The 26850-nt window shown below is 46.1% G+C and overlaps 14 protein-coding genes across 14 annotated transcripts; 12 read left to right on the plus strand and 2 right to left on the minus strand.

The window, feature by feature from the left end:
* Positions 1–271: 271 nt before the first annotated feature.
* Positions 272–1141, minus strand: LSM04_006671 (uncharacterized protein; the record flags this gene model as incomplete). The annotated part of the gene is made up of 2 exons (XM_067335945.1): positions 272–764; positions 1059–1141. 2 exons carry the CDS (start codon positions 1139–1141, stop codon positions 272–274), a joined length of 576 nt encoding a protein of 191 aa, XP_067188426.1.
* Positions 1142–1169: 28 nt separating this feature from the next.
* LSM04_005890 (uncharacterized protein) lies at positions 1170–1496 on the plus strand (the record flags this gene model as incomplete). The annotated part of the gene is made up of 1 exon (XM_067335946.1): positions 1170–1496. One exon carries the CDS (start codon positions 1170–1172, stop codon positions 1494–1496), a length of 327 nt encoding a protein of 108 aa, XP_067188414.1.
* A 1481-nt stretch (positions 1497–2977) lies between these two features.
* On the plus strand, positions 2978–3364 carry LSM04_000995 (uncharacterized protein; the record flags this gene model as incomplete). The annotated part of the gene is made up of 1 exon (XM_067335947.1): positions 2978–3364. One exon carries the CDS (start codon positions 2978–2980, stop codon positions 3362–3364), a length of 387 nt encoding a protein of 128 aa, XP_067188314.1.
* A 2713-nt stretch (positions 3365–6077) lies between these two features.
* On the minus strand, positions 6078–6572 carry LSM04_005628 (uncharacterized protein; the record flags this gene model as incomplete). Its single annotated transcript, XM_067335948.1, has 2 exons — positions 6078–6349; positions 6437–6572. The coding sequence occupies 2 exons, from the start codon at positions 6570–6572 to the stop codon at positions 6078–6080; spliced, it is 408 nt and encodes a 135-aa protein (XP_067188406.1).
* Positions 6573–6749: 177 nt separating this feature from the next.
* Positions 6750–7507, plus strand: LSM04_008440 (uncharacterized protein; the record flags this gene model as incomplete). Its single annotated transcript, XM_067335949.1, has 2 exons — positions 6750–6969; positions 7080–7507. The coding sequence occupies 2 exons, from the start codon at positions 6750–6752 to the stop codon at positions 7505–7507; spliced, it is 648 nt and encodes a 215-aa protein (XP_067188453.1).
* A 434-nt stretch (positions 7508–7941) lies between these two features.
* On the plus strand, positions 7942–8484 carry LSM04_009408 (uncharacterized protein; the record flags this gene model as incomplete). The annotated part of the gene is made up of 1 exon (XM_067335950.1): positions 7942–8484. The coding sequence occupies one exon, from the start codon at positions 7942–7944 to the stop codon at positions 8482–8484; it is 543 nt and encodes a 180-aa protein (XP_067188475.1).
* A 230-nt stretch (positions 8485–8714) lies between these two features.
* LSM04_002347 (zinc finger protein) lies at positions 8715–10100 on the plus strand (the record flags this gene model as incomplete). The annotated part of the gene is made up of 1 exon (XM_067335951.1): positions 8715–10100. The coding sequence occupies one exon, from the start codon at positions 8715–8717 to the stop codon at positions 10098–10100; it is 1386 nt and encodes a 461-aa protein (XP_067188336.1).
* Positions 10101–10348: 248 nt separating this feature from the next.
* Positions 10349–11416, plus strand: LSM04_009065 (uncharacterized protein; the record flags this gene model as incomplete). The annotated part of the gene is made up of 1 exon (XM_067335952.1): positions 10349–11416. The coding sequence occupies one exon, from the start codon at positions 10349–10351 to the stop codon at positions 11414–11416; it is 1068 nt and encodes a 355-aa protein (XP_067188469.1).
* Positions 11417–11885: 469 nt separating this feature from the next.
* On the plus strand, positions 11886–13726 carry LSM04_008310 (uncharacterized protein; the record flags this gene model as incomplete). Its single annotated transcript, XM_067335954.1, has 2 exons — positions 11886–11895; positions 12138–13726. 2 exons carry the CDS (start codon positions 11886–11888, stop codon positions 13724–13726), a joined length of 1599 nt encoding a protein of 532 aa, XP_067188451.1.
* Positions 13727–14242: 516 nt separating this feature from the next.
* On the plus strand, positions 14243–16633 carry LSM04_006129 (protein of unknown function DUF1126; the record flags this gene model as incomplete). Its single annotated transcript, XM_067335955.1, has 1 exon — positions 14243–16633. The coding sequence occupies one exon, from the start codon at positions 14243–14245 to the stop codon at positions 16631–16633; it is 2391 nt and encodes a 796-aa protein (XP_067188417.1).
* Positions 16634–17226: 593 nt separating this feature from the next.
* On the plus strand, positions 17227–18405 carry LSM04_000948 (Ribose-phosphate pyrophosphokinase; the record flags this gene model as incomplete). Its single annotated transcript, XM_067335956.1, has 1 exon — positions 17227–18405. One exon carries the CDS (start codon positions 17227–17229, stop codon positions 18403–18405), a length of 1179 nt encoding a protein of 392 aa, XP_067188313.1.
* Positions 18406–18942: 537 nt separating this feature from the next.
* On the plus strand, positions 18943–21555 carry LSM04_001070 (uncharacterized protein; the record flags this gene model as incomplete). Its single annotated transcript, XM_067335957.1, has 1 exon — positions 18943–21555. The coding sequence occupies one exon, from the start codon at positions 18943–18945 to the stop codon at positions 21553–21555; it is 2613 nt and encodes an 870-aa protein (XP_067188316.1).
* A 326-nt stretch (positions 21556–21881) lies between these two features.
* On the plus strand, positions 21882–25091 carry LSM04_007012 (Exocyst complex component Sec3; the record flags this gene model as incomplete). Its single annotated transcript, XM_067335958.1, has 1 exon — positions 21882–25091. The coding sequence occupies one exon, from the start codon at positions 21882–21884 to the stop codon at positions 25089–25091; it is 3210 nt and encodes a 1069-aa protein (XP_067188429.1).
* Positions 25092–25419: 328 nt separating this feature from the next.
* On the plus strand, positions 25420–26703 carry LSM04_005316 (uncharacterized protein; the record flags this gene model as incomplete). The annotated part of the gene is made up of 2 exons (XM_067335959.1): positions 25420–25590; positions 25630–26703. The coding sequence occupies 2 exons, from the start codon at positions 25420–25422 to the stop codon at positions 26701–26703; spliced, it is 1245 nt and encodes a 414-aa protein (XP_067188399.1).
* Between the last annotated feature and the right edge of the window lie 147 nt (positions 26704–26850).

The raw sequence follows: 26850 nt of genomic DNA on the forward strand, positions 1-26850 counted from the left end.
TAAACGCAAAAACAAACCGAAAAAATAAAAAAATAAATAAATAAATTATATATATATATATATATATATATATATATATGCGTGTGTGTGTGTGTGTTTTTGTGTGTCTTTTAAACCTTCGCTCGGCGCGGCGCCGGCGGCCTGCGACAGCGGCCGAAAGCCGGCCAGCCAGCCAAAATGAGGGAGGCACTAGGAAGAAAAAACGAAAACATTTCAGAGCCCAAGCCCCTCAAAAGGTTCTTTTTATAGGTTTGGATTCCTCCGGGCGAACTCAGGGGCTTAACCCAGGCACGGAGGCAAGGCATGAAAGCGCGACCAGGGAGCCCAAAGGGTTTTTCGCCCATCCCTCCGCCCCCTCCCCCTCGCCGGGGCCGATCCGGCGAGCCGCGCCAAAAAGGCGAACATACCCAACCCCCGCCCCGTTGGGCAGCGGTGGGGCAATGCGGGGTGTGCCCCTGGACCCTTTTATTTGTTTCTTTGTTGTTTTGTTTTGGGGGGTGGCTGCGACAAATCCCTTTTCAACTTGGCGCTTCGTTTGTTCTGCGAAATCCCTGCCCCCAATCCGTCCCCCGCCGCGCTCTCTCTGGCGAGCCCGCGTTCGCCCAAACGCATGGCCCCGCTTGCGGCTTCGCTTCTGAGCCGCCATCGCCCGGCGATTGGCGTTCCCAGGCGCCCCAACCCCAATGCGCAGATGAAGCCGCCGGCAACGCAGCGTTAAAAAGCACGCCTTGGCATAACATTTCTCGCGCTGCGAATGTTGTTTGCTTCCCGGGCTGTTCGTCGTAAGGGGCGGGGGTTCTTTCCTTCCGGGCGCCGGGATTTGTAATGCAGGGGTTGCCTCCTTTTTTTTTTATTTTTAAAATATCAAATTGCGCGCTGCTGCTTTAATGCCCTATAATGTCCGTTAGGCTCGATCCTTTTGTTTTGGTTTTTCTTAGTTGCAACGTTGTGAGGCTATTCGCCCTGCCTGGGGTTGTTTATCCCGTTATGGAACATTTGCAAATGAAAAGGGTGCTGGATCTTGTGGGTGATATTTTGCTCGAAAGGCTACTTCCCACTTCAAATCTTGGTTGGATATTACCATGTCGCTGGCTTGCCTTCCAGTGCCGTTTTCTAATCGCGGGGATGTGTATATGGTCATTTTCCTCCGTATTTATTGATGCCTGTTAATGGGCAAAGTTATTAACGCACGCGCTTTGACTTGGAGTCAAAATGTCATACTTGATTTCCGTGGAAACGCCGTTGCGCCGCATTGTACGAAGAGCGGCTTTGAAGTTGCAAGGTCTAGAGTTTGGATGCGTTTCGTGCGTAAAGGTAACCCAACGTCAGGCGTGATACTCTCTAAAGAATTCGTTGTAATGAATTGGACGGCATGGCCAACTGCAGAGAAAGATTGTCACACCTTAGTCTTGCGACATAGCTCTCAGATACGGCTATTCGTCGTCAATGTAATTTTCACTTTTCTCCGGAAACCCATTGCCACGGCAGAAGGCTAACTAACTTAAATGCAACTAAATAAAAAATCACTTCTTTCGGAGAAATCGAAGCATAAAGGACAAAAAAAAATCAAGCGACACACCCCATCTGGTATTGCAACGGCTGCCCTGCTATGGGGGTATTTTCTGGCCTCCAGGAATCCCCTTTCTGAATCCCGACCGCGGTTACGAAACGCTTCCCCACCACTTAGTCAACTTTGTGGGGGTGGAAAATAAAAGGCTTGTAAAATTATTATTGACAGGGAAACGTTCTGCCACACGGAGGTTTCATTACGTGACGCAAACTGAAACCGTTGGGTGCTGCCGTTTGCTGGGAACGCAGCGAAGCAAGATAAAAAACCATACCACCATGCAAAGCCAAACAAACATTACCAAACCTTTAAAACACCTTGGCGGTCATTTGCTTCCTTGTTGCGGTACCAAAGTTAAGGACTTCTATCTATTTAAGAACGCCAAAGGCAATTGAGAAAATTTTGCAGATAGGATTATCCTAAAGCACCAAATCAAAAAATTTTTTTGATACGTTTGTTCTTCGGAATGCTATTCCTTGCCGGCGTTTGGCCTTCGAAAGTTGGTGCCAAGGTCCATTACCTCGTATTTTTCGGGGGAAGCCATGGGCCAGTATTCTTCTCTTCTGGGGAGTTTGTAGGTTCGTAAGCTACAAACGTCGCACAGTGCTTGGACCAGCCGCGTCTTGCTGGGACAAAACTTTAATTCGAGAAGGCCCTGGGGCACGCACCAGCGAGCCATCAGCAGCGGTTTCTTTGACATATTTCACCTTTGTGCGAATGCCGCTGGGGAGAGGCAAGGACCCTAAAGATATGGTAACAGATATGCCCTCCCCTGGTGGGAATTGAATTTAGCCGCTGGGGCAACTCAGAGGGGCAATAAAAATCCAGGCCCCGTCACCCATTGGATTCCTAGAGATCCCTTCGCCATTCTTGCAACTTGTGCGCGGCGGCAAAAAAAAAATTATATGTATAAACAGATGTTGGTGACTTTGATACTTTGGTAAAATACCATAAAGAAGCGAAGAACATGAAAAAATAAAATGAAGCAACTTCAAAACGATAACGGCGAGAGAATATTAGAATAATTACTCGAAATAATTATATTTAATTCCACACTTAAACCTTGCTTTTGGGCCGTCGGGAAGATAGTTCAGTGGCAGAACATCAGATTGTGGCTCTGAATACCCGGGTTCGATTCCCGGTCTTCCCTATCCTTTTCTCTTCCGAAGAAGTTTCGCCAATCTGCCGGAATGTTCCTGTCAAAAGTAGTTGAATTTATTCAGAGAAAGCAAAATATATAAGCAAAAATTTCCACAATCCAGCTTCCCAACGAACAATTATTATTCTTAAGAAAGTGACCTCCCGAAGAAGCCAAATTGCTTTTATTTTCGATACTTGCATTCAAAGGAATGGGATCCCACAGGTGACATTCTCGCGGCCCTGATTTGCCCCACATGCAACAGACAATGCATGAGCAAATCAGGCCTCACACAACACCGCATGCCTCAACACGGGTATCGGCATATTCGCGCGCATAAAAGCCAACGCGCCGACTGCGAAGAAACAGCACTGCATCTCTTGAGTTGCCCCGCCCTTCGCCCATTGCGAATGCAGTATGCTATAACAGATATCCCTCTCCAGAAACTGTGCTTTTCTAAACAGTTAGCCCAGTTCCTTCTGGCAGTGGAGCGGAACTATGCGATACCACAGACTTCGCGGTCCAGAACCCCTACGCCCCCCTCCTCCACCCCTGTAAGGCCAGCGACGGGCTCGATTATGGAATCCCTGAAAGGATTAGTCTTAAGAGACGCTTGCCGCGATCCCCAACAAGCAACAGAAAACAGAGGAGATCATTGAGGCCCAATAATTAACTAAAAACCAAAAATAACAAAAGGAAAGTGGCCGACGGGCTCTGGGAAAGGATGGTGGGGGTAGGGAATCTCTCTTAAACTGTTTGCTGTTCATGGATTGGTTGTAAAAATAAAATAAAACAAAACTTGAAAATAACAAAACTCAAACAATAAAAACCCCAAAATAACAAAATAAATATTACAAGAGCTTGAGGATCCCACAAAACGAAGGGATTTTTCTCTCGAACACCGCTCTTCATAGACAGCAACCTTGGTGCTCTACGGTGAGAAGCCGATAGCCGTACCGTTGGGGTAAAACCCATAAAGGTACGAGGTATAAAAAAAGACAGGTGACATTCGGTCAAGCCAAAAATGTGCGAGAAGGACCGCCGCCCCGTATTCTCAGTGGAAGTCTTGGGTGGGCAATGCTCTCTCGTGGAGGATCCCTTCGGCCCATGGGGTAAAAAAAGTGCGGCAGCGGGACTGCTCGCATTTTCCTGGGGCAGAATTTTTTCCAAGAACGCCCTGGGGAGCGGAGAGTCGTGCCATCAGCAGCTTGTTTTCTTATATTCCACCTGCGTGTGAAAGCCACTTTGGGGAAACATGGGCCCCAACGGTAAGAACTATGCCACCTCGTGGTGGGTATGGGTTTTGCCGCTGGGGAAAATGACGGACACAACGGAAATTCATGATCCACCATCCAAGAGATCCAAAAGAATCTCTTTGCCAAGGATCCGTCTTGCAAGGAGAGGTGTAAATAAATATAAAAAAAGAAATAGTCCTTGGCAACCGTACTGTTGGCGAAACCCATAAAGATACGAGGAACAAAAAAAAAGTAACCACGATAAAAAAAAATGGTGGGATGCAATTGATGGATATTCATCCATTTACTCCACTATGGCAACCTTCTACCCATTCAGAAACCGCACAAGTCATGGAGGGACGACTCGGGTGAAGAAGCTCTTCAATCTGGCGTAGCGGAATTGTTGTTTCCCTATAGACAACTTGTAAATGCAGTTAAAGCAGAGTGCGGGATAGATGGTGTTTTGCCTAAAGGAAAGAATCCATAGCAATGGTAATTGTTTCGGAAAAAAAAAGCTTCTCCCAATGGGTTTCGCAGAGAGATGTCGCCATGCATGGTGTCAGTTCTCATGGCCTCTCTTTATTTTCTTCCTCACCGTGTCGCAAAATGGAACCGCTACGGGCAAAAGGAACTTTATGTTGCATAAGCTTTGTCCTCTTTTTTCCGATCCCACACAACAGCGACAATGACCCTGACGGACATCATTTGTACTCGAATACTTTGGTGTCAAGAAGAATAAAACACAGAAAACATGGCTAAATAGGGATTTAATTTAACGCGACGTATGGACGCAAAGTTTGCGGTCATCGTAACGCTGGCAAAACGACACCTTAAGGAGCAGCGATTTTAAATCGGAGATGCATCAGCTGAGCATTGCAGAAGAATGGAAATCCACAACAACAAACCACGAACCATCCAAGGAAGAGGAATTGGTTTTGTTCCGCTTCCGCATGGGCGACCCACACCGCTGTAGGTCGACATTTTGGGTTCCAAAGCACAACAAACCGAACAACCTCAGACCGCGCCACCCAATAAACAATGAGAAAGAAATAAAACTCAGCGCCTTAATAACAGACACCGTGACCCCAGCATGTGTCTTTAAAAACCGATAAATACCCCCGAGTCCGGTAAACCCCATTGCCGTTTTACTGAGAAGAAGAAAAGAAGAGGAAAGGAAGAACGTGTTTGCACAAGTGGTACGGTTCGTCAAACTGAAAACATCACCTGTCGATAAGGCTAGTGCGCCTACACATCAATAACGGGGAAATGCTAAAGATATTTATCGCTATCTGTGGCTTGTGCTTTGGCTTTCGGGGTTGGAAAGAACGCCCCCACACCCTCCAAGCCAAGGGCACCCAGCAGAATTAATGGCAAATAAAAACAAAAGAATCTCAATGCCCTTCACACTTTTGGACTTACAATGTGTGGCCAGCATAACTTAATGGTAAAATTAAAAAAATAGAGACACCCTCACGTGAAAAAACGCACAAAGAAAAAACGAGGGTGCTCAGACTTAAATAGAAACACTCTTTGCGGGATCTTCGCTGCCCTTCAGTTATCCTAACCTGCGGGGTGTTTTATGACTTGCAGGGTCCCAGACGTGATCAGAAAAACAAAATCATTAAAACAAAGATCCGTCTTTTAAAAAGAGATAAAACGTTTTAAAATTAGAAAAATGCTTTTGGTTTTGGATGGGCTAGCTTTTCAAAACTCTCTTTCGACTTCTGAGCGCGTCGAAGCCCCCGTTGGGAGGAGCTGGAGGTTTGCAGCCTTGAGTCATGGCATGGGTACAAAAAGGGTGAAGAGAAAAGAAGAAAGAAATGTTTTCACAGTATTTAAGCAATAAAAAATAATCTAATTCATATACACAAAACTCTCCGTCACTCCCCGTGTGATTCGGTTTACCCGTCCAATGTAACTCCGGTCTCTTTCTCTTCGAGAAGTCTCTTTACACGGCACGCTTGTGCCCTTCACAGGCTGCAAGCAAGGCTTCCGACTTGATGATTTAGGAGACCCCCCCCTCTAAATATAGTGTGGCTGTTGGGTGCCGTCTCCTTCAAAAATGTGCTGACTGCTTTTGGTTTCCCTGAATAAATTCAAGTGCTTAACCTCGGCGCCACGGCGAGGCAGCGCCTCATCACAAAGAGAACTGCCTTATGCTGCGGGGATATTCTTTTTGCGATCGCAGAGCCGTTCCATAGCCCATTTCATCGGGAGGTCCTGTTTGCAAAATTGGCATTCGCCACGGGCGCGTCCCGTCGCCGGGACCGCCGTTCCGGGAAGCCCGGGAGCCAATTGCCAAGCCGTAACGTTCAAATTTTAGATTGAAATAGGGAATATGGCAATTGAAGATGGTATCCGCGAACGGCACCTGCGCGAATGGTGCGGCGCGGTTGTTTGCCTGAACCGCTGCCTGTCTGAGGGGCCTGCTTGCCGGACGCCGGTCTTTGCAGGCGGTTCTTTCGCTGTGTGGGCTGGGCGGGCCTTTTTAGGCACAATTTTGGGCAAGAAATCCAAGAAAAGGTCTTGCTTGTGTCCGGGTGTTTTTGCGCAGCCTCTCAAAGGGGTGGGGCGCGTGCGAATTAGAATTGTTATATGGGATCGCCGGTGTGTGTGTGAGAAAAAAGGGCATCAAAGTAATTTCCCTGCGGGAGTCTTGTCTTTGTGATGGGGGGCGGGGGGTTTCTTCAGAAATTGGCGTTTTGTTTTGCGTTTCAAAAGTGGGATCCCGCCTTTGTATTTGTGCATGTGTTGGTTTCTTTCTCATCGGAGCGGGTTTCTTTTTCGCCGGGAGGGAACGGGGGGGGCGATGCGGGTTAGAAACGCCACGCTCCTTTCCCTTATTCGTCCTTATCTCCGCTCCCCGAAGCCCCGGAAAGCTGCACGGGACCCCGAAAGCATTTTTGCACCCGCCCCTTCAAAGGAAGGCGCCGCGGCATCTGGGGAAAAGGGGGGATTTTACAAGCGCGCCGCCCTCCTCAAGGCGCCCGCGCGCGGCGAAAGGGCCCGGCGGTCCGCCGCGGGCAAAGGTGGCCCCGGAGGGGGAAAGCGCGCCCGCCCCCCTCGCTTTCCTCTGGTTTTTTTCTTCTGTTGCGGCCCTTTTGCGGGCGTACGTTCTTTCGGGGTCTGTTGTCGGTAGCCCCCGGGGCGCGGGCAAACGGCGGGGCGGGGGTTCCGAACTTTTGCCTGGGGGCGAGGGGCCAGCCGCAGCGGGCCCCGGGCGCCCCCTCGCCCCGGTGGCGGCGCCTTGGGGGTCTTCCCTGGGCCCTCGGAAATGTTTGGCGTGTTTGCGGGTCGCGCGCCGCGACGTCTTGGCAAAGGGCCCCGGGCATCAAAAGGTTCGCTTTCCCCCCGCGGGGGTGGTCTGGGCGTCCGGCGGGGCCGCGCGAGGGGTCGGGGGGCCCCCCAACCGAGCGGTTCTTGCGGCCCTTTGGCCGGCCAGCCCCCGGGCAAGCAGCAGAAAGAAAATGCGCGCGTTTTTCTGAACGGGGTCGCCGTCTGGGTCGCCCTCGGGCAATCTGTTCCGCCGCCCCGGGCTGTTATCGTAAGGCTTGGGGGCTTTCTTAGTGAGACCCGATCAAACGAACAACGAAACAACGAAACAAAGAAACAAAGAAAAACCGAGCAAGAGAAATAAATTGTACGCTGGTGTAGACTATTGCATTCTGGAGAGGGCGGCGCTGCAAAAGAAGGGATGGGGAACAGCAAAAAAAAATGGGGTATCGAATTGTAAGTGATGACGAGAATATTCAAAGCGTATTATTGTTGCAAGTTTACGAGGTAATCAAATCAATGTCAAGCAAGTAAAGAATGTGTGCTATTTTTTGTGAGGTATGTGCAGTGATGGTGATGGAAATATACAAATATAAGTGATATATTTTTTTTTGCCTGGTCGATTATTCTGCAACATAATATGAGCCTTGAAGAGGATATTCGTAATAATGATTTCGTTTAAAATATTTCTGCTTTTTTTTAGGAAGGAGTAGAGGGCTATTCGATACATGTTGCTGACAGCCAGTCAAGCCAATTTCATAAGTGAGGATCATGAACTTGTCACTTGTACACTCTGTCCTGTGATGGAGACCCTTGAGGTTCCCGGAGGCCGTTTTGCTCGTGAAGTGAGGGTCCTGTTGTCAGCCCTTCTTGATGTTAGTGAGGAGTCTGTCGAGCTTTACGTTAGGGAGACTCGGGGCCTGGTTGCTGTTTCCGATGAATCTTATGGAATTAGAGATTACTATGTTTTGCTTCGTCTTCGCGGTGGTAAAGGTGGGTTTAGGAAACAACTTGAGAAGAAGGGCAGAGCCTACGCAAGGGCAAGAAGATTACGGGAGGCAAATCAATCTGCGCCTCGTCCAAAGCGGGCAAAAGAGGCAGTAAGGGTTGTTGAGAAAAGTGTAGGTGATAAGAAAACGGAGGCGGATGAAAATGAATCTATGAAAGCAGACACTGCCCAGGTTTTCGCAGCTATTGATGCAAGTACTCGAAACGCCGTCCTTCTGGGCGTGAAAAAGGTCCTTGAGAATTTGACCCCTGCTGAATGCTGAACATTACTTGATTTCGCATAAATCTTTTTTTTTTGTTGCTAGAGGATTGTACTTCGACGAAGCGAATTGCATTCCTATGATGGGATTGAATACCCTATATATATATATATATGTTTTTTTTTTAGGGTTTGTTTCCAGTTAAAAAATCTTTTTGTTAATTCTTTTTTTTTTCAGCCACCGGAAAGTGGTAAAGGAAGAAAGGAAGATAAAAGAATCTATATGTTTGCTTAATGTCTCGTAGCGTCCCATGGCGAACTAACTGCCCTCAAATCGTCAAGGATATCCTGGAGCAATTGCCGTCTTCTCAACTGCTGTTGGTGAAGCGTATTGGACCGACTAGTTTTTTGCTAAGTGGGCGTGATGGGCGGCATAAATATAAGACATCTATTGGGGATCCGCATTATTGTTCTTGCGGTGTTGGCTCGGAGCTGTGTGTGCATATACTCTTTGTTCTATGTAAAGTGTTTTTCTTACCGAAAGAAAACCCTTTTGTTTGGCAGCGGTCCCTTGTTGCGGCTGAAATAGACGAACTGCTTAGGGCAGAGACAAAGGTGAAAAACAAACAGAAACGAGTGGAGGGAGCCGGGCCAGCTCTCCCAAGACAGGTAGAAGAAGGTGATGTATGCCCAATATGTTTTGAAGAACTTGATAACAACACACCTTTAACATATTGTCAAGGGGGATGCGGAAAACACCTTCATGTGCGGTGTTTCAAACTATATAGACGTCATAATTCAGCGGTTTCTTTGCGATGCCCTTATTGTCGAGTCCTCTGGGTAAATGATCCTGGAGCTGTGAGTAAACGGTGTTCCGGATGCAAAAAATATGCGAATGGTCAATGTTATACATGCTTGTTTTGCCAAGAATATTTATTATGTGGAAACTGCTTCCACTGTACTGATGCTCACTCAAATCATCCATTTTCCTTACTAGGAACCACTGAAGTTTCAGAGAGAGTCAGTAGACAGGCTGTTTTATCTGTCCCATTAGTTCCTGAGCCAACCCCTCGGGTTTCTGCGGATGTAATTCCACTTATGTACAGGGAGCTTGATCCTAATGACTACGAAATCCTTCTTCAACTTGACGAAAACAATAACCGTCGAGTACTGACCCTAGAACAGTTTATGTCCCTTAGGCGAGAGAAATGGAATTCTTCTTTGGGCGTTGAAACATGTAATATATGTCTAGATTTGTTTGATGTTTCCAGTAGTTGTGTTTGGTTACCTTGTGGACATTTTTTTCACGTCTCTTGCGCGCAACGATGGGTAACGGAGCATTCAGCAGTGTGTCCTATAGACCACCAGCCAGTAATGGTTTTCAGTGGGGAGAGTACTCTTACGGAAGTAAGTTTGCCCGCTTTACCTAATGTGAGTAATGACCAAAATGACCGTAACCATCATCGTCGTCGCCCAGTGCAGAGACTTCGGCAAGAGATACCTGTTGTTTCAAATAGTTCAAGACGAATGGTGCGCCCAACACGTCAACGCATTGAGAGGCGAAGAGTTGTTGATGCTGGTACTGTATCTCTGCCCCGTCTCGAACTACAAGTTGTGCCCCTGGGTGTTGTGCCTCGGCGTGATCAAAATGCAGAGAGATTCCGTTACGGAGGGACCTAGAGTACGCACCGTATATATATATATACACGGTGTGGTTGAAGAGAATTTTGTTTGCTTTTTTTGCTTTCTTTCCTCATTGCACATTATTTTCTTTTTGATGGATTAATTATCGTAATGGTTTTTATTTTATTTTTTATTTTTTTTTTCCTGTTTTCTCTTCTTCCCTTTTTTTCTTTCAAAGAAGGTAAGGAAAAAATAAAGCATATGCGCCGTGTGTGTCACGCCAAGATCGGGGCACAGGGCTCTCGATGCATCTCGGGTGTAGCTCCGTTCTTTATTTTCCACCTGTCGCTGCTGTAAAGATCAGCAAGGAAGAACAGGTGAAAAGAAATACCGGTATCGCAATTGAGATGATTAAACGTTATAAAGGTGAAAAACCTCCTCAGTACACACGAAAAAGCACAGCTACTATAGAGCAAGTTGAGAAGGAAATTGATGCATTGCTTGGTGGGGCTGAAAAGTTGCGAAAAAACACAACTGATGATCAGCCAATGGATAAACTTACTCTTATGGAACGTTGTCTTCGTCATGCACTTTGGTCATATCATAAAGAGGAGGGCAAGTATGACTTTGATCAGATAGCTAAATGGGTTGTTTATACCCCTGATGATGAGGCGAAGTTGGCTCAGTTAAAGCGTGAAGTGGAGGCAAAGAAGAAACTTGCTGCTTTCCGAAAGCGCCGTGAAGAGCAAGGCCTTCCAAATGGCCCTGTCCCTAAGATAAACTGGGGTCAGGAATACGCTTTCGTTATTGACCGCGAGTTGGTTGCTGCGAAGCGCATTCGCTATGACACGCTTGCGTCCAATACTACGGAGCGTGATGAGGCACAGATTGAGGCTGTCCTTCAACAGTACAAAAAGCCTGCACAGGACAAAAGATTGGACGATTTGGTGGAACTTCTTGAACGCTTTAAGCCTGTCTTGGCTCGAGAAGCAATTATGCAGCGTTTGACCATCAAGCATCTTGAGGGTCAGTTGGGTGTGTGGCGTTACATGGATTGGTGTCCGGAGGTGCGCGATCGAGCAGAGTTGGAAGTGGATATCACGGGTTGGCAGTGGTGGTCTCCCCTGGAAGAGCGCCGTCTTCTGCCAGTGCGGCTGCGTTCAGTGAAAGAAGTACGTGATATTATGGCTAAGACTCAGGCAAAGAAATCATCTGAAAGTGCCGCAAAGAATCCACAGGCCTCACAATCCAGTGGAGGTGACAACGCTCGTGATCGACTACTGAAGGAGGTCCTGGCCTTGCAGGCTCGCATCAACCAGCGTGAAGAGGTTGACGCCTCCAAGAGCGACCATAAAAAGAAAGCACAGCACTAAGATGGGGTGATTATATTATTTAGTGGAGATACATCAGTAGGGATCACGTACATCGCAATTTAGTAGGGAGAAAAGAGTAGGAAATTGAGAATAAGAGAGTACATATGAATATGTTTTTTTTCGGTTTTTTTTTCTCCATACCCAGTTATATGGAATTATTTTTAGAAGACTTTGAAAAAATAAAAACCTGAATGGGATCCGAATAATATAGTGGGTCTTGGTTTCGGTGGCCTTTTCTATATAAGTTGGAGTTTGTGTTTCTTGAAATGGGTAAGGATTTCTGAGTGAATGTTCAGGCAGATTGTGCGTTTATATATGTATCTTATCCAACCATCTAGTGTCTTCTGTGGGAAGGAGTCTTTCAATGTTGGGAGCGCACAATTAAAGGTAATAATTCCTTTCAGGTGGACTTCTCCTGTTGTTTGTATAGAAAGTTTGATATTTTCTTTCCCATCGTTTAAATTGTTAGATGTGGAATAGTGTTCGTTGACACAACTTGCTGATAAAAATTTTCCATCTTTTTTTGCTATGGTTTTTAGACCATGCACGATTATATAATCCTAAAGGGTATTCATTACTGCATTTAAATACCATCTTTTCTTTCTGTTTTTTTTTATTTCTCTTTTCGGTGTATCGTACATCTAGAACACTTTGATCTCCATGGACGCAACATAGCTCAAGAACAAAGGCAACCAAGAATTTTCTTCGGGCCGCTACACAGAAGCAGCCGATTCCTTCGGCAAAGCCATTGAATTGGACCCGTCCAATCATGTTCTATTCAGTAACCGATCTGCATGTTATGCAGCTCTCCACAAATACGAAAATGCCTTGACCGATGCTGAGAAATGTATATCACTAAAGCCAGACTGGGTCAAGGGATACGTGCGACGTGGAGCAGCTCTCCACGGTCTTAAACGGTACGACGAGGCCGTCGAGGTCTACAACAAGGGTCTCTCTGTTGACCCATCGAACACTGCGTGCACCGAGGGCATTGCTTCAGTGAAGAAGGATAAAGCTGCTGCAGAAATGTCAAATCCCTTTGCAAAGGTGTTTGGTCCGGACTGTTTTGCAAAAATACAGGCTCACCCCAAGCTTTCACTCCTCTTATTGCAGCCAGATTATGTCCGCATGCTTGATGAAATTATAAAAGATCCCTCTTCAGTTACGAGGTATATCAATGACCAGCGAATAATGACGACATTCATGATCCTCAGTGGCATAAACATTCCTGGTGATGATGATGAGGAAGAGAGGCCAAAGCCAGAGGCACCGAAACCGAAAGAGGAGGAGAAAAAGAAGCCAGAAGAACCGGAACTCACCCCAGAGGCACAGGAGGCGCAGCAACTTAAAGAAGAGGGGAATGCCCTCTACAAGCAAAGAAAGTTCGATGAGGCTTTGGCGAAGTACAATGAGGCGTTCGCAAAGGACGGCACAAACACCGTCTACCTGCTTAACATCACTGCCGTGTTCTTTGAGAAGGGTGAGTATGATGTCTGCATCCAGGAGTGCGAAAAGGCACTGGAGCATGGTCGTGAGAACCGATGTGACTACACTGTGCTCGCCAAGCTCATGACACGTGAGGCGTTATGCTTGCAACGATTGAAGCGCTATGATGAAGCCATTGCGTTGTTTAAGAAGGCATTGGTAGAGTACCGTAACCCTGATACTCTTGCCAAGCTTAATGCCTGTGAGAAGGAGAAGGAGAAGTTTGAGATTGAGGCGTATATCGACCCCGAGGTTGCACGACAGAAGAAGGAGGAGGGTAATACTTTATTCAAGGAAGACAAGTTCCCTGAAGCAGTGGCTGCGTATACCGAGGCTATCAAACGTAATCCGTCCGAGCACACTTCATACAGTAACCGTGCTGCTGCGTACCTTAAGCTTGGCGCGTACAGCGAGGCTCTTGCGGACGCCGAGAAGTGTATTTCTCTGAAGCCGGACTTTGTTAAGGCACACGCCAGAAAGGGTCACGCCCTCTTTTGGACGAAACAGTACAACAAGGCTCTGCAGGCATATGACGGGGGTCTGAAGTATGACAAGGACAATGCGGAGTGCAAGGAAGGACGCATGCGCACCATGATGAAGATTCAAGAGATGGCCTCTGGACAGGCAGAAGATGGTGATGAGGTTGCAAGGCGTGCCATGTCAGACCCGGAGGTTGCTGCTATCATGCAGGACAGCTACATGCAGCTGGTTCTGGGCGAGATGCAGAGGGATCCCTCTCGAATTCAGGAGTACATGAGGGACCCGACACTTGCTGCAAAGATCAATACACTCGTTTCGGCCGGTATTATCCGTTTTGGAAAGTAAAAGTTAAGGGAGGAAGTATGACTGTTAAAAGACGAAAGAAAAAGCAAGGTGTTACCATTTCCGACTCTTGCCGTACACCACGTTCTTTGGGGATTCTCAGAGAGTCCGTGAAGGGAGAGTAGGAGGGCTAGCCCTTATTATTATTATTATTATTATTATTATTATTATTATTATTATTATTATTATTATTATTATTATTATTATTATTATTATTATTATTATTATTATGATTATTATTATTTTCAATTTTGGAGGCAATGAAAAAAGAATATGCTAATTTGAAGAACGTAGTAAGTTTCCTCTATTCCTCCCCTATTAAATGCAGGACGGTGAATCTTTAACAGAAAGAACAAGAGCGGCAATCTTAAAAATGGGCGAACTTGATTACCGTGTGCTCATGTAGTCTCTTCTTTTTATTTTCCTTCTTTTTTTTTCTTTCTTTTGTTTTTATATTTTCACTCTCTTTATATTGTTGTGTGATCTTTCTCTAAACGCCAAAGTAAGATAAAAGCAGATATGACGTCTCCGAAACCACAATCAGGTGAGCACGATGTTCCCATAGAGTATATTCGTACCCTCGACGCGAAACTGTTGCCTCCACGTGTGGGGAATAACTGGTTTGACCCAGCTTTCCGCAAGGTTCAAGATAAACCGCAGCAACTGGAGGCAGAATTTCGAGGGAAGCGGGCGTTTATATCCAAAGGAGTATACGACCACACACCACCGGAGGGCCTTGGTAAGACGGCACATCAACTTTTGCACGCCTTATCTACACGAAGAGTGGACACTAAAGATGACCGGAGTGCAAACTTTACCACACTTTCTGATAAGGTACTTCGATTTTATGCTTTCTTTACGGAAAAAGCACCAGAGGGCTGTCGTGAAGAATACTGGCATCGACAGGTCGTCATCTTTTTCTTCCCAGAAGATGACACTATTCTAATACAAGAACCATGCATTCCAAACAGTGGACTACGCGGGGGTACGTACCTCAAGCGCCAGCAGGTAAGGACTGATCCACGACAGCGTGAACAATTTCCTAATGAGGAATTTATTTCTATCAATCATTTCAATGTAGGACAATCTGTGCGGATTAATGCTGTTGAATTTTTTCTTTACGACTGTGACCAATTTACACGGGAATTTCTTACTGCACTTGGTGTGCATGTTGGTGACCCTGTGCCTTGTCCAGATTCTTCATTTATGTCTGAATGGCAGAAGCTTCAAGAGAGGATGGTCTCTGGAAAATTTGGTATTCTTTCACAAGATTTTCATGGTGATGAGGCAGTTCGTGCGGCGCGCTTTGTGCAAGACAGTGGGAAGGTTCTGCGTTTTTACGCCCTTCTGGATGAGCGAGATAAGGTGGTTGGAGGCATTGTGCGAAAACTAGAAGTCTTATACTTTGTAGAAGATGACTCCATCGCGGTAGTAGAACGTCCCACATCTAATGAATCTACACCATCACTATTTCTCTCACGTGTTTGGTTACCTAAGGATGGTAACATCTCAAAGGTTAACGAGCTAACCTTCGCACATCGTGTGAACGGTATGCGAGAGCCATACATTGGGCCTGATGGACACTATACAGCACGGGATCTCGGAGTTGGTGTAACTATCAAAATTTATGGTCGAGATGTTTTTCTGTACGATTGTGACCCCTACACCAGGTCGTACTACGCAGAGGCACTTGGAATAAAACTAAATGACGCCGTTGACTGTCTTAGTGAATACGGACTCAAACCGGAGTCACACGTTATCGCGTTTCGGGCCAGTGCTACTCCTGCCTCTACTGCTGCAAAGGCAGTTACACAAACTGGGACTGTAAGTTCTACTCTTTCTGATCTTGATAATGGCGCTTCCACTTCAGATAAAAGACCAGCAGCAAAAACAAAAGATGTACTTCGTTTCCTCCTTCGTTTAGCTAAGCCATCCTCTATTGCTGAGCGTTTGCGACGCTTTACTCTAACCTACTACACCGATACAGATGATGCCATGGTGTACGAGTCTCCTGTCAGAAATTCTGGTTATTTGGGTGGTTGTTTCTGTCGTCGACAACGCTTACCGAAGCCTTCAGCTGGGTCTGATGTATATTATACTCTGGCTGATATTGAAGTTGGTGGCTTTATTGTGGTAAACGGACACAAATTTGAGATTGTGAACGTGGATGAGCATACAGCGAACTACCTAGCAGGAAAGAACGAACCTTTAATGAATAAGGAACATTTACAGCTATTGATTGCGGCATTCCACCTCTTTCTGGGTACACGATTCCACTCATTCAAAGATGCTTTCCTTGGATTTGATAGAGATAAGGATGGTGTCATAAGTGTTACAGAGTTTATTGATCACCTTCAGGAGTTACAGATTACAGAGAGAAGAGTGGATGGACAGGCACTTTTTGATAATATGGCATCGTGCCCAGAGACGGGTTACTTGACAATGGACGATATTGTGAAGTGGATGTTACACACTAAACCTGAAAAAAGTGATCAGGAACGTGAATGCATTGATGTTGATGAGCGGGCAGTGTTTAGGAAGGCACTGAATCAGCTCTGTGAACGACTTGAAGCGCGATGCCTAAACAGTGTACAGATGTTCCGTCTCGCCTCAACAATGCCCCGTGCTTACACAGAGAGGCTGGCAGATATTCATTCTCTCTCAAATCCACACCGGGATGCTTTTGTAACGCCTGTTCAGCTGCGTCGCTGTATTGAGGAAGTACTAGGTGGCAATCCTGCACCACGTGAGATGGACGTGCTGTTGGCGTTCTTTTTCCCGGAACTTCCAAAGGAGGAGTACCGGGGCACACGCGATGTCGACCTATCCCACTCAATAGATCTAAAGGCATTTCAGAAGAAGTACAATGAAATGATTGAGCTGCGCATGCTCCCTGAACGAAAGAAATAGAAAGAAAAAATAAATATGAGGAATGCATATATATATATATATATATATATATATGCATTATTGAGACGAGGAAAAAGTGAAAATGAAAAGATCTATGTTATATGTAGAAATACCCCATTTTATGATGTACAAGAAGAACATAAAAAGAAGAAAAAAAAAATGAAATTGTGCAATGGATATATCTTCTCATCGCCCTTTTCTTTCTAACGATGTGTTTGTAGTTAAGGATATATGATCTATTCTTAGTGTAATGTGTTCATTATGTGATAAGTATTTTTTTTTTTCTTCCTCTTTATTCTTTTGTTTTTTTTTCGAAAGACTGCCGTTCCTCTCGTACGCCAGTAAGAATACAAATCACAAGTACAAAGGATAGCTGTTACATATACAAATATACATAACGTAGAGGAGAAAGAAGGAACAGAAAAACAGAGGGGGGAAAGAAGGAAAAGGAATTCCTTGGAGTCACACGTTTCTAGTGTGACTAATACAGAGAAAGAAAAGCAAGAGGGAGTACTTAAAGAGAGTGAAACAAAAAACAAAAAAATAAAAAAATAGCAACAACAACAAAAAAAAGCACTATAAACGAGAAAAAAATGACATCCAAGAATTCACCTCCTGACGCACCCACTGCAGTGCATGAGCACCTCATGCGTATCGAGAGCGCATACTACTACTCCCCTGGTGACTGCATGGCACAGGTGCATCCTGTAAAGGGTACTGTTTCGCCGCGGCGTGTTAATAACATGGGGCCAGTGTGTATTGTTTCTGGTAATGGAAATCGTCCTCTCGCGGAGGCAGTGGCCTTACTCTTGGGGATTCCTACACATCAGACTTTGGTAACACAGCGTGCAAGTGGTGAAGTGAATGTGCGTATTTGCGAGAGTGTTCTTGGTGCCGATGTATACATCATTCAAAGTACGACAGGAAATGAACTAATTGATGTTAATACCTCTCTCATGGAGCTTCTTCTATTAATTCGAAAAATGCGCCTGAGTAACGCCAAACGAATTACTGCAGTAATTCCATCTTTTGCCTACTCACGTCAAGATTGCAAACCAAGTGCACGTGGCACCATCTCTGCTTCTGCTGTCGCAGAAATGCTGACAAAAGTTGGTGTGGACCGTATCACCACGCTTGATCTTCACTCTGGACAGATACAAGGGTTTTTTGGCAATACACCACTCGACAATCTGCAGATGTCTCAGGAGTTCGCACAGTACCTGAGCGGCCGCCCGTGGTTTGATCCAGACAATATGGTTATTGTCTCTGTTGGCGCAGGTAACGTGGAGCGCGCCCGCAAGTTGGCAGATACACTGCACATAGGACGCATTGTGACTATCGTGAAACGGCGTAGCGCCGCAGGAGTGGAGACATTGCAAACTGTGGGTGAAGTGAGCGGACATATTTGTGTTATTGTTGACAGTGTATGTGACACGGGTGAGATACTCGTAAAGGCATGTGATTTACTTAAATCACTAGGCGCAACAAAAATTACTGCCTGTTGTACACATGGTATTCTGACAGCACCGTGTTCACAGCGGGTTAACGAATGTGAAGTGCTAAGCGAACTGGTCGTATCAGATTCCATCCCGCAAGAGGAGCACGAGCGGCTTATTCCCAAACTGAAGGTGCTTACAATTGCCCCGCTTCTTGCCACCGTGGTGAACAAACACACACGCGACGAAAGCATCAGCACGCTTTTCGATGGATCACTACCTGTTATGAAAAAGGCAACAGCTGCCACACCCACTTTGTGTAAATCTCCTGAGTGAATGAGTGAATGAATGAATGAATGAATGAAAGTGCGGCAAAATGATGAGAAATGATTTAAGAAAGAAAGAAGGAGAAAAGAAAACGGCAAAGGAGAACCCTCTAAGAGAATAAACGAGTAAATGTAGTTTTGACAATGATACTGATCGTTTTTCGTACGCCACTACTGTTACTGCTGATGTTGATGATGTTTAAGTGAGTTTAATGAGTGATCCAATAAACAGGCAAGGAGGATGGTAAGCATAGAAAAAAAAAAGATCTTACAAGGAAAAAAAGAAGGAAGAGGGGACGCTGATTTCTTTTTTTACTGAGGCGCATTCGTTTATTTTCAGCTTTATATATATTTATCTATCTATGCATCTCTCTCTATATATTCTTCTTTTGCTTCCCCCCTTTTGTTTTTTTTTTTTGCTCTCTTTGGGGTCTGCGCCTTTATCTGTTCCTTTTTTTTTCTTTCTCTTTAACTAGGTTGTGCTAAAGTATTGACAGCACGGAAAAACAAAAATAATAGAAGGAAGCATAGATAAGGAGAGACAGAGATGCCATCCCTGTTGACACTCCGTGAACTGGACGTTGACGACAAGGGAGACCATGAACTCCTGGAACGCTTTGAAAAGTGCCGCCATGATGTTATTCGAGTTTCTTCTTGTGCTATTTTGCACGACTACATTGCCGTAATGACGAAAGGAGGTTTTGTAGAGCTTATCAACACCAAAACCGGATCATTTCGTGTGTTTCTGACTCATCTTGGAAGCACTCCTCTGGACGCCCTTTTGAGGTGTTTCTCCCTTGTACCAGCTTTCTACGCCGCACTTGGAAGACATTATCTTCTCTATTCCATTGCGTATTCAAACGAGCTACTGCTGGCTGATATGGAGCATGGTACTGTGGAAATACTTGCAACATTTCACAGTCGTCCCAGCGTGGTATTTTCTGATGGTGATCATATAGCATGTGGTGAAGGATGCGGACAAGTGGCACTCTGGCGTGTACAGAAGGACGCAACAGATACAACGCTCATGTGGCGTCAGTTAGTCTTCAGCGATACCGTTGTGTGTATTACTATGCAACGCGACTACGTTTTGTGTTCCTCAGCAGATTACTGTTGTTATGTCTTATCGCTTACCTCAGGTGAAGTTATTGCAGCACTGCCACATGAAATGGCCCCAGCTGTTGCGTTACAACCAGTTTTGGGCTCATCAACGGGTCACGGGCTCATGGCAGTCTGCTTGCCCAGTGTTATGTCAATTTACTCACCACCAATACCCTCTCTGCAGCTAACTGGTAAAAAAGAAATTTCAGAGGATACCACTGCTACTTGTACTTCCACCACTGAATGGAGTTCTGTGGGGGTTCTTCGCCTTGATGTACAGATAAGCTGTGTAAGTTGTGGGGGAGGGTTTATGGCATGTGGGACGGCATCCGGCGTTGTTATTCTTATGAACATAGACACAACTAGTGGTAAAATGGTGGAACGGGTGCGATTTGACGTGGGGTTTTCGGTTGTGGGCATTCAACTCTTTGCAGATGGCACTATGGTGGTAGTGACTACCGCTGGGGATGTGTGGAAGTGGGCTATTGCAGAGCTATTGCCAGAGGAGGATGAAGAAATATGCGGTGATGAAGCAAGTGATGAAATACCAAAACCGAATATTCAGACACCTTCTGCTGTGCCAAAGACGTTTCCGCATGACGGCGATAATGCTGCTAATGAAGCGGAAATTGTGGTTTTGATAGATGATGATAATGATTATGGTACATCATCTCATTCGCACTCCTCATCCTCGTCCCATCACTTTATTCATCCGGAAAGTGGGGAAGCTTTTTTCTACGATCAAACTAAAGAAGCAACAACAGAAGTAAGAGAAAGTGAGTCTGCTTCATCTCTTGATCCATATTCTATGACGGAGAAAAAGTTAAACGATCCCACTACTATGACTAGGAACAATGGTAGTGATGATCATAATGATGATGATGATGATGTTGATGTTGATGATAATGCTAATGCTATTGCTGGAGTATCACTATCTGCAGTTTTTCGTGATACTGCAGACGGCGGCTGTTCTGAGCGTTCATTCCCACCAAGTAGCATCAGTGTAATGGGATGCACGACTGGTGCGGCAGAAACTCTACGGAGCGTAAGTCTCCCACCGCGCCGATTACCGTCTGATGTCATTCCTTCATCCCCCCGGCCTCCTCTTCACCCAACCTTTTCCCCTGTTTCCGCCTCTACACCAGCAGCAAGAGCGGCAGCTGCTGGTGTTGCTGGAACAATGGGCCGTGAGGTGACGGAGCCAATGCAGGGCGAAACAGTGGCAATGATGACGAAAAAGAACAACAACAAGGAGAACAGGGAGAAACATATGAATGCCCGCGGAATGACTTCCTCCTACCTTTCACCACGGGCGTTGCAGCGGGTACTTCGCGGGGCTGAATTGGGACCACCGGCGGTTATCACTGGGTTACGCACTGGTACACGGATGGAGCCACGAAAAGCACGCCACATTGTTGAGAACAGTCATTCAATGACAACAGGATCCGAAATAGAAGATCTACAGCAAATACCTCTGCCAGAGAGTCAGAGCTCAAAGATGTTGGTTGACCACCGGCAAGCCTTGGAGGAGGCGAAATTTGACTATGCTAAGTATGCAGAGGAAAATTCACTCAAGATAGAGGCGCTGAAATATCGCTACCCGGTGAGGTTACCTACATATGGCTTGCAGGCGCGAGTATTCACTTCAACAGAAGGCAGAATACAGGACCGTCCTCATGCGAATATGAATAAACTGGAGAGCGGAGAGGTACTTAAAATACAAGAAGGGAAACAACAACAACAGCAACGAGATCAACAAACTGAGAAGCAACAAGAGAAACAACAGCAGCGACAACAACGTCGTCGGTCACAATCACCTGTTATTGATGATCTTATGGACGTAACTTTTCAAAATTTTGCACGCCGTAAGGATGCCGCACTTGAAGAGGAACGTAAGCGAGATGCTCCTGATATTCGACGACATTTGTGTGATAGTTTGCTTTTTAGTTTACTCGATCCGAATGACACTGTTCTTTTTCAGGAATTTCGCATGCAACCAGGAGAACCTGATACACTCCTTCTTCCCATGCCGTTGCCACCCACTCCTTCAGTATTCTGAGGAGTTATAGAGGTTTGATGAACTATAGATGGTTTGGAGGACTTATTTTTTTCTTGTCATCGCTTCACTTCCATACATACAGACAACCAGACAGAGAAAGACCTGGTTTGTTTTCTTTATTAGAGGAAAAACTATGAGTACATTCTCTTATTGTACCTTCCATGCCATATATACATATGTTTTTTTTTTGGTTTCTTTTATTGTTTCATCACTTGCTTAGTGTAGAGAAAGGTTGTGGTGACACCTCGCGGTAAGAGAAACAAAAAAAAAGTTAGGGCAAGGAAGTGAAGAAAATAAATCAAATAAAATAACCAAACGAAAACGAAATGTCTGCAAATGCAGATGGGGTACTGTCCCTTGTAGAACTTGTCTTTCGCCAGCGTCATGAGGAGGTGCTAGCGTGCGAGAGCGTCGCCGTAATTGGACGTGGTACGTCCAGCAAAGGCCAGAAGCCACGAATGATTGCTCTCTGCCGACCGTTTGGAGCAGCAGCAGCAGCTGTCTCACCGTCCTCTCCCTCCTCCTCCGTTTCGCAAACGACACTAAATGTTTTGCGTGTTGAGTCTGATCGTCTGATAAAGGTGAAACTTGTCTTTGTTGTGGCACGTCTTGTTGACGTGAGCCATGATGGCAACTTTGATGCGACCTTTAACTTTGGAAGCAGCGGGATGATCTCCGTTGCGTTCGAGTCGCACATTCAGCGGGAGATGTTCGTGGCGGCTGTGCGGCGTGTGCAGCGGGACCTCCAGCCGCTCCAACTCGCACTCGCGCCGAGCGGCCCCGGACCCGCCGTGCAGGCACTTTTGACGGACGCCGTCGGGGCCGCCGTGGAGGCGGATGCGGCCGCCCGCGTGAAGGGACTCCGCCGCGCCCGTCGTCGTGCGCTCAGCGGTGAGGACGAGCGTCGATTGCAGGCGTTTCTCGGCCCGAACGGTTTCGACGATGTGCGCAGCACAGAACTCCGGCTGCTCGAAAGGCAGAAGGAGGCAGAACTCGCAGCGGTCGCGGTACTGCTTACATCAGGCTCAGCGTGGGAGGCGGTGCGTTGCCGTATTGCAGATATCATCACAGACGTGGAGGAGTTGGAGGGACGTATAGCGCAGTACTCACAACACATACTCTCTAAGAAGGATCAGCTTCAGCGCATTGAGCACCAAAATAACAAACTTCAGCGTAAACAGCGGAATCTGGAAAAATTGCATGAACAGCTAGAAGTGTTTTGTGGTCAGCTGAGTCTTCCGAAGCAGACAGCAGCCTTGTTGGTGCGGCTCCGTAGCACACGGGATGAAGACTTGGTTAGTTTCTTTGCAGAAGGGAATAATGCGCAGGTCTTGTCAGATGCGATGAAACACATGCGAGCATTGCTACATAATACCAAACTTAGCACAGACTATCCTATTGCAGCTGTGGCAGAGCGCCGGGCGTTTTTTACGGAACAACGTCGTATGATCGCACACCGTTCAAAAGCATATATCCTTGCTACAATTAGCAAACACGAAGAAGCTTACCTGGCAGAACGTACCCGATACAGTGGCAGAGGTAGAGTTGTATGGCGAATGCACAATGAATTAATGGGGGAGCTCATGAGCATTCGAGACATGATAACAGCGCTCGCCCATATTGATCTAGAGGGATACATTGCAGTTTTGCGTCGCTATCGTGTAAGTATGCAACGTGTCTATGCACTTGAAGTTCACAGGTTTTTTAAATATTTGCGAGCGTTAGTGAAAAAAGTAGGATCACGTGGACCCTTTCTTCTTGGGGTGCGTGATTCCCCTGATGACATGCTTGCTACCCACATGGAAACAGTAGGAGGAACAGGAAGAGGAGCAGGAGGGACAACCCCACGACATTTCTTGGGTGGTAGCTTGCCATCTACACCAGGTGCGAGTCGGGCACCAAGCCCGCGTGTTCGCTCTGATAGTATTGCTCATAGTAACAGCAGTAAATACAATGATGAAATGATTTCTCTTGAACTACCTCCTTCTCAAGATGCATCTTTACGTTTGTATGATCAGTCAAATGTGCATGTGGGTACCACATCTGGAGCATCGTCCGCATTTTCATTAGCCTCAGGTTTTACAGGGCAAAAAAATGGTGAGCTTAGACCCGATTTGGCGCTTGCAATGGCAATCGAGACCACTTTTACTATTGTCTTGCAGGAGGAAGAGATTATGCGACAGTGCTTCGGTATCACAGAGAAAGAAGGGATAAGTACAGAGAATTCTCATGGAGGATCCACATTACTTAACACCACCGCATTGTCGATTGGTGAAGGAGATGTGTCTGAACTACTTAGTGAATCTTTACTAGAGTTATTCGGGGGTGACAAGCTAGTACAATTTCCATCTAATAAGGCAAACTCTACACCGCGGGTACAAGGAGGTGAGACAGATTTTTCTGGAAGTAGACTAGCTGCCCCTGATGATGCTAGTCATACCTCTGGTAACATTATGAGACGAGCACAACAGCGATGCTTTCTACAGCAACAACTTGTGGGTTTCGCGGAATACTGTGGTGAAAAATGTGATCGCCTCTACGCTGTTCCAGTGATCGTTATGGTGAAGGCGTACCTTCGCGAGGGGACACGCACCGCTTCAAGCTCCTTCTGTTTGGTGATGCTACAGGCTCTTGAACGTATTGTGGCGTCTATAATCTCGCGAAGCATTGCTGAACAGACAGCATCCATTGCTGCGTGCCGGCGACGCTATCTTTTACACCCCGCAGGAATGCTGAGCTGTTTCACAAAACTTCCAGCTTTTGTGCAACGCATGGAAGTGATACATAATGCACTTCCACCCGCTATCTGTAGCCGCAATGATTATGCGTCCATTGCTCTTAGCTTTGTTGACCAGTCCTTTGAAGCACTAAATTATATTACAAATCTTGTAGGACAGGATGCACGTAGAGATGTGAAGTTTAGCCTCTCCGAGAGCATCGCAATTCGGGCGTTTAAACTTATTGATGGTGTAGACAACAGATCTGCCAAACGCGGATTTATTCAACAGTACCGTCATCATGCTTTTTTCTGTGCTTTTTATGCCTCATTACAAACAACTAATTGTTACGCGGTAGATTTTTTACGCGAGCGTAATGAGTCCTCAGAGATGTTGCGTGACCGTTATGAGGAGGTGTACCTTACGCGTGCGGTACTTGTGAAGGACTTTGCAGAATTCGGTAGCTTTGTTCTGGTCGCAGAAGATCTGGCGCGTGTGCACTCGCGTGAGGAGTTGCGGCACCACAATGCGCTTTCAGTGGAGTCCGTACGCCGTGTCTTGCGCTCTCTGCCTCGAGAGATGCGCAATGGCATACCATCGAGCTCTAAACGTATAAAGAAGCACTTCCTTCGTGATGTAGCCGGACAACAGGAGGAGTCATTCCACTGTACTCTGTTGCAGCGTCTGTGGCAGCACTTCGGTACACTATTGCTGCAGAAGATAGACTTTTTGGAGGCGCTCTTGCGTTGGCCAATGTATGAAGGAATTGAGATGTCTGTGACACGGGGTGAGGTATTGGCTCTTCTTCAGGAGGCCTGATTCCATTTTTTTTCCCTTTTTGCGTTGCCGAGGTTGTTTTTATTATTTTCGATGTGTTACTGCTTTCGCATTTTCTTATATCTGGACTCTCAGTCCTTGCGCAGTATAGTTTTTTTTTTCTCGGCCGTTGTCTTTTTCTTTCCTACTTTGTCTCAAAAAAGAAAACAGCAAAGCGCAGATGCCCTCTCTTTTTTTTTACATTTTTTTTTTAATTCTTATTTTTCTCTCTATATCCATATCCCTCTCTCTCTTTTTTCTTCTACCTTACTTTATGTAAATCCTTTTATTCTTTTGCTAGTGGGTAGTTTTTTTTTTTTTGGCTATACACATGAATGCCCTTGATGAGAAGTCGTATAATGAGAAACTGCAGCAGGAGCTCAGTGGCGTTAACCGCCTCTCGGAGTTCCGTCTTCATAAAATCATTGAACTGCAGGATGAAATATTACGTCTGCGTCGTCTTCTTCTTACAATGCGTGGGGGCAGCGAGGCACTGCAGCGTGTGGGTTTTGCAATGCCCCAGGAAGACTCTCTTCTGCAGAGAGCCAAAACTGTTCAGAGGAAATCGTCTTCGAAGCCGAGTGCAGTGCAAGGTCGAAAAAATGGTAAATCACCATCAATGTCCTACTCAACACCAGCAACTAAAGATGCAAAAATAACGCAGACAACTCCTGCTATACGAAAGATGCGACGACGACCACATTCATCACCATCACCCTCTGTTACCTCTGTTACACATACGACTGATATAACTGTAGGTATTATTGGTGGTTCTCCCGCTGCTGTATTTCGAGGTACCTCACCAAAGCCACAGGTGCCTTCTTTGGCAAGAACAGAACGCAGCACAAGCAGCGTTCGTCTTGCTGAAAATTTTCAACGAATTTCCCTCACACCCAAAAAACTTGCTAGTCGACAACCTTCTTCGACTCTCCCATCCACTTCATCACAACCACGGGCCACTGCACGACCGCTCATTAAATTGCACACGGGTGTGCAGTTAAGAGGTCCAAAGACTTTTAGAAGAGTTCCACCCCCGTCTTTATCATTACGGGAAGAGGAGCTCGCTACTGCCGCATCTGTTGTTGCCGCATCTTCTACTAGTAATGGGGTCTCTGCTGGGAGTGGTAGTATCCCACCTTCGCCTTTGTTACACCTCTCTTCTGCTGCTAACTTTCGTCGCGAGTACAATGATGTACGTGAGGCTGTTGCAATGCTTCGTGGTATTGTACTGCGTGCCGACCGTAATATGCTTTCAACCCTCACAGCACTCAGTAATAGACGCTCTATCGAACGAGCTCTCCCTACTGCCCTTACAGAGTTTAAACAGTGTCTATTGCGCGTACACCCATCGTTGGGCGATAGACTGCCGGACGGTGAGGCGTGGCGCATCGGTGAAGACGAACGGGATGCGCTTGAAGTGGTGGAGGTACCAGGTATGACAGCAGCACTGCGAGGGATTGTCATAACATACGATTACACAGTCTGCGCCTTTCAGCAGGTTCTTCAACAGAATGATGGCACCATCACTATGAAGCTCGGGAGAGCATTTCACGAGTTTTTCGCCAACATGTACGTGTTACTTGCCTTAGCACAATGTCCTACGGCACTCCGCTGACATGTTTCTAAAAAATCTCTGTATATGTGTATCTAACATGAAAGTCTATTTTTATCATTCTTCGTCTAAACTCTGTACGCTGAAACCCTTCCTCTACTAACTCTTTTCCCTGTTTTCTGTTTGCACTATTCAGCCTGCTTTCCAGTA

The sequence above is a fragment of the Trypanosoma melophagium genome (assembly GCF_022059095.1).
Source record: "Trypanosoma melophagium isolate St. Kilda chromosome Unknown ctg37segment0, whole genome shotgun sequence".
NCBI classification, from domain to species: Eukaryota; Euglenozoa; class Kinetoplastea; order Trypanosomatida; family Trypanosomatidae; genus Trypanosoma; species Trypanosoma melophagium.